This window comes from Piliocolobus tephrosceles, chromosome 12 (genome assembly GCF_002776525.5).
Source record: "Piliocolobus tephrosceles isolate RC106 chromosome 12, ASM277652v3, whole genome shotgun sequence".
Taxonomy (NCBI): Eukaryota; Metazoa; Chordata; class Mammalia; order Primates; family Cercopithecidae; genus Piliocolobus; species Piliocolobus tephrosceles.
Genome location: NC_045445.1, coordinates 109,629,008 through 109,635,007, shown reverse-complemented (window position 1 = coordinate 109,635,007; position 6,000 = coordinate 109,629,008). Strand labels below are relative to the sequence as shown.

The 6,000-nt window shown below is 45.7% G+C and overlaps 1 protein-coding gene across 1 annotated transcript in view; it reads left to right on the top strand.

Moving 5' to 3' along the window:
* Positions 1-1,129: 1,129 nt before the first annotated feature.
* TSPAN7 (tetraspanin 7) overlaps positions 1,130-6,000 on the top strand; it is a 119,483-nt gene continuing 114,612 nt past the window's right edge. The window contains exon 1 of the mRNA XM_023202626.1: positions 1,130-1,271. Within this exon, the coding sequence (XP_023058394.1) occupies positions 1,191-1,271 (81 nt within the window). The 5' untranslated portion in view covers positions 1,130-1,190. The remainder of the gene's footprint in view (positions 1,272-6,000) is intronic.

Genomic DNA, 6,000 nt, shown 5'->3' with positions numbered 1-6,000 from the left:
TTTGTGTCTGGCTTCTTTCGCTTATTTTCAAGGTTCATCCACATTGCAGCATTTATCAGTAGTACTTCATTCTTATGTGGCCGAATGATTTTCCATCATATGGATGCACCGAATTTTGGTCATCCACTCATCAGCTGATGGATATTTGAGTTGCTTCCAATTTTTGGCTATTGTGAATAATGCCACTGTAAACATTTATGTATATGGTTTTGTGTGGGCATATATTTTCATTTCTCTTGGGTAAATACCCAGGAATGGAGTTGCTGGATCATACGCAAACTCTGTTTAACTTTTTGAGGAACTCCAAATTGGTTGTGAACATTTTTTGACCTCAATGCGGCTTTCCCTTACAGGAAGGAGATGGTCTGTACTTGTTAGCGTGCCGCAAATGATTCTCAGGCATATTAAACATTTTTCTGTTATCTGTTAAACATTGTATGTGCAGCAAGGATGACGCCTCATACAGACCTTTGTCATTCATCATTTCAAAATGTAAGAAAAATCTAAAAAATGGAGGAGCCTGCAGATACCTGTGGTGGCGAGGATTTGGGGTCTGTCTGAGCTCCTGGGTTCCTGTCCATCCCTCCAGCTGTATCTCCGGCCACCTGTCACAGTCTGTTCCTGGCACAGACAAGGCCTGCTGGTTGCCAAGGACAAGACTACTGGGCCACTTCCATGTGAGAAGGCCCTGGCGGGTGTCAAAATGCAGAAACGTGACTGACGGGCAGGGGGGCACCCATAAACTTCCCATAGCCAGGTGCAGGCATCCCTGCAAATGTAACGCCCAACTGTGTACAAAGCAGAAATCTAAATGCCAGGGCGGACTGGGAGAGGTTCCCGTGACCTCTGACCCGGCCTCTAAATTCTCCCATTCCCTCCCCGCTGTCCTGCCGCGCCCCGTCTCCCCTCGCCTGGCCTCGTCTCTCTCCTCCGCTGGGGGTCTGAGCCTGCGCGGTATTGCGGACGCGGGCGGTGTTTCCCGCATGCGCAGTCACTGCCCGGCCCTGCTCCGCTTTTTCAGCGGGAGCACCGCGCGGTGCGCGCTCACGCAAGCGCACGGCCTCGCCTGCGCGCTCACGAGGCCTCTCGCCGGACGCGCCCCCGGCCCGCCCCGCCCCGTCCCGCCTCTTCCCCCCTCCCGCGCGCCCGCCCGCCGCCTGCCGCCGCCGCCGCCGCCGGAGCTCTGTAGTATGGCATCGAGGAGAATGGAGACCAAACCTGTGATAACCTGCCTCAAAACCCTCCTCATCATCTACTCCTTCGTCTTCTGGGTAAGTGCCCACGCCGGGCCCGTGACCGAGTCGCTGTCCATCTGTCCGTATGATGATGCTCTGAGAAAAGAAGTGGGGAGGAAAACCCAAACCAAAAATCAAATCTCGGACCCCTCTTTAAGGAGACAGGCGCAGGGTGCTGGGTCGGGGATGCAGGATGGTAGGGTGCGGGTCGGGGCTGCTGGAACCCTGGACCTCGCTCCGCGCAGGCTGCAAGGGGCTGCGTAGTGTCGGTGACTGCGGGTTGTCGACCTTCCAAAAAAAAGAATGTTAATGCATTAGTTTCTTTTTTAATCTCCCGGGATAGGGTCAGCTCCTGGGGAAAGTTGCGGGTTTATTCGTCTGTTTTCCTGGCTGTACACCCTTCACTCCCTTCCCCTACCAGCTGGTTCGCGGCGCCTCTTGGAGCTAACCTGTGGCCGGCTAGGAGAGGACACGGGAGCGTGGGGTTTAATCCCAGATTCGCAGTTATTCCCGACCCCACGGGGCTGCGGGAGGGAGGCACCAGAAGCACTATGCCTGCCTGGCTGGGCAAGGGCGACCGAAGTCTCCCAAGCACACGATGGGGAGCAGGCGTTGTCACCGCGTGGAGGCGCACGAAAGGGAGAGGGTCTTACATAAGCCGGGGGCATCTTTGAGGTTTCTTGGTGACCCAAGAGACGAGTCTTTGGATTCCTTTCCCACCTCCCTGCATCCTTACACTTCCTATCTGGTCGTTCTGTCACTGCATGAACACAATCCGCAGCGCCCTGGCGGAGGGTGCCCTCCACTTGGTGATAGAGATAGCGCCCCAACTCTACTCTCCATCTATCCAGTGCTGCCGCCGGTCCTTGAAGCTCAATGCAGAAGGGTGACGTCAGCCCCTCAGCCAGGGCCGCGGGGGGCTGCGTGGTGCACCTCGCGGAGGGATGCGCCTTTCTGCGCGGGGGAGGGGGGAGAAGGAGGAGGAGGAGGAGGAGGGGGCTCCAGGCTTCTGCCTTACCTCATCCTGTTTGGCAAATCATGGAATCAGTGCAGGGCTGACACTGCAGTGATTCACTGAGAGAGGTGCGTGGTACTTAAAGACCATTCCCCGTTATTTCTCTTTTCATGCCGATGACCCCGTCTTCCCTAGTTCCTTACTCCCATAACCAAGCTACAGCTACCCCGCAGGGGAATGAATATCGACCCTCTTCCCCCCTTGTCCCCCAAATCTGGGTCATTTTAGCTTCGATGGCAGTCATTTTGAAATCTGAGGCTCTGTAAGGAAAGCCAGTTCAACCTTTGGTTGTTTTCTTCTTGCACCCCCCCACCCCCGCCCCTCACCCACCACCACATATTAGCCCTAATTTTGCTTTGAAACTGGAGCACAGTACTGTATGAAGTACCGAGAATCAGCTAGATGGCAAACCGGACTGTTTGCAATGGTCAAGGAAGGAGCAGAAATTTATTGAGGTTCAAAAATATTCCTAATGCCCCCGGACATTTCCTTATCGCTGGCGTTGGTGATTCTTCAAGTCGGGGAAGGTACGGACTCCCCAGACCACACATATCAGGAGCTCTGCAATGAGTTAGGATAGATTAACCGGCATATTGCACAAGGCAAACACAGAAACGGACTTTATTTGGACTGACAATGACACAGGTTGAAATGTCTCAGTAATGGAATTGTGAGCTATGCACGGATCATATCATCTCATGCTCTGCCTGTAAAAAGCGATAACACATGCTGATTGCTGAAACTTACCAGTAGCCATTCCTGGGAACTAGTTTATCTTTATGTGTTTCCTTAAATCTCTTTTGTTTGGCCCTTTATCATTTACTTGACTTCCTATTTGTTACTGGAGTAAATCATATGGGGGGGAATATTTTTAGCTTCCTTAAAAATAAGGTTTACAGTGCACATGAAGAAATATTGTTCTTTCAGAATCACTGCAAGCTGGTAAAGAAGGGGTATCTTCCAGACTGAGGCTTTTCATATGAACACTTGAACTCTCCTTGCTTACATTCCACCCCCATGAATCTAATTACTTAATGCCCCCAGTACATCTTAAACAATCACTGCATTTTATGTCCTCCGGAAGTTCCTTGATGCCTTCATTTTAATTTTTTCTACCTTCAAGATTTTCATTGTCTTAAATATTTACCTGGAACATTTTCAATAGTTTAAATACCAAAGCCAGTCCTGGCTTTGGTTGTTGTAGTCATTTCATACTTACAACCAAAAGAATAAGATCTCTTTGGATGTGTGAGGATATTTTAAACAAGACATTATTTTTAAGTAGCCTTACTGAGACATGATTCACATGCCATAAAAGCCACCTATTTAAAGTATATGATTCAGTGAGTTTTAGTATAAGTAGCACATATTTTAGTATATAAGTGGTATATATTTCTGTATATTTAGTATATTCATAGGTATGTGCAACCATCACCCCAGTCATTTTTAGAACATTGCATCATTTCACAAGAAACCCATTTCTTTAGCTGTTATCCCATTTACCCCCCAATTTCAACTTCCCACCCTCATGCCCACCCCCTGCCAGCCCTAAGCAACCACTACTTTCTGTCTCTAGAGATTTCCATATTGCAGACATTTCATATAAATGTAATCATACAATATTTGCCCTTTTGTGACTGTTTTTTTCACTCAGCATAATTACTTCAAGGTTCATCCATGTTGTAGTGTGTATCAGTACTTCATTCCTTTTTATGGTTGAGTAATATTCCATTGGATGATTATAGCACATTTTGTTTATCCGTTTGTCTGTTGGGGGACATTTGAGTTGATTGGGTCATTTAGCTATCATGAATAATGGTGCTATAAACATTCATGTACAATTTTTTGTGTGAACATATCGTCATTTCTATTGGGTATATACCTGGGGGTTGAATTGCTAGGTCACATGGTAATTCTAAGTTTAATTGTTTGAAGAACTGCCAGCTTGTTTCACAAAGCAACAGCACCCTTTTACATTCCCTTTGACCATGAGGATTCCAATTTCTCCATATCCTTGCCAACATTTGTTATTGCCTGACTTTTTTATTATAGCCTTAGTAGGTGTGAAGGTGGTATCCCATTGTGATTCTGGTATGAATTTCCTTGATGAGTAATGATGCTGAGTGTCTTTTTTATGTGCTTGTTAGTCATTTGTATATCTTTCTTGAAGAAATGTTTATTTCTATCCTTTGACCATCTTAAGATGTAGGGCTTTTTTTATTAAGTAGTAAGAGCCCTTTTTATATTCTGGGTACAAGTCCTTTATCAGATATATGATTTACAAGTATTTTCTCCTATTTTGTGGGATATCTTTAGATGGTGTCCTTTGAAGTACAAAAGTTTATTTTTATGAAGTCCAGCTTACCTATTTTTTTTTCTTTTTTTGTTTATGCTTTCGGTGTCATATTTGAGAATCCTTTGCTAAAACCAAGGTCACAAATATTTACCTGTTAAATGTTTATAAGAATTATTTCTCAGTTCAGTAAATGCAGTTGATAAATCTTTCTTCAGCACTTAGAACTATGTCTGGCACATAGTAGGTACTCAAATATTTGTCAAAACTTCTGAGATTATGCTAGGTAATTTACAAATAGATGACCTTGGTGTTCTTTTTTGTTTGTTTGTTTGTTTGAGACGAAGTCTCGCTCTGTCACCAGACTGGAGTGTAGTGGCGCCATCTCAGCTCACTGCAACCTCCGCCTCCCAGTTTCAAGCAATTCTCCTGCCTCAGCCTGCCGAGTAGCTGGGACTACAGACCCGCACCACCATGCCCAGCTAATTTTTGTATTTTTAGTAGAGGCGGGTTTCACCATGTGGGCCAGGATGGTCTCGATCTCTTGACCTCGTGATCCACCCACCTCAGCCTCCCAAAGTGCTGGGATTACAGGCATGAGCCACCGCACCCCGCTGACCTTGGTGTTCTTTAAAGTGGAAGGTGGAGGAAAGATTAGACAGAATTATTTCCTTTGTATTTGTGAGTTGTTTTAATAGGAATTTTTCCCTTTCTTTACCTTAATTTAGATTTAGAACTAGAAGGCATTTGAACTTAAAGTGGTGGTAGAGCAGTAGCATCATAAAGGTTGGTGTACTTAGCATATGTTAAACCAGAAGTCTACACTTTTGAAAGAGAGGTTACTGTTTTATCTGGCTTTCTCTTCTGTCTCTAATCACACTCTCTCTCTGAGGTGTTTCTCTAAAGTGGTGGTTCTCAAAAGGGTGCAGTTTTGCCCCCCTCCCATATTTGGCAATGTCTGGAGACATTTTTGGCCATAGCTGGAGGGGAGGATGATACTGGCATTTAGTGGGTAGAGGCCACAGATGCTGCTAAACATCCTACAGTACATGAGACAACCCCTCACAACAAAGAATTGCCTTGCTCAAAATGTCAACAGTGCCACCAAACTCTGCACTACTGGACTTACATAGTAGTAAGTCCTGTGAAGAAAAAATGGAGCGTTATGCAAACCTCTGTATATTTATTCGTGTTTGGAACCACCGTAGCAGAGCACGCGCAGCACAATCACGTGAGAAGAAAAACATTCTCTATGGTGTACTATACAATTATTTGAAGACAAAAGGTAGGTACCTCTTTATAAATTGTGTTCAAATGGATGGGATGATTTGTCTTTCAGTTAAATAATATCACCTGAATGCTGTGTAAACAGATCCTTCATTTCTCTTGATTTGTATGTTTTATTTTCAGGTTTATAGAAGAGGAGGGAAAAACACACGTAGGAGTAAGTTATCCTG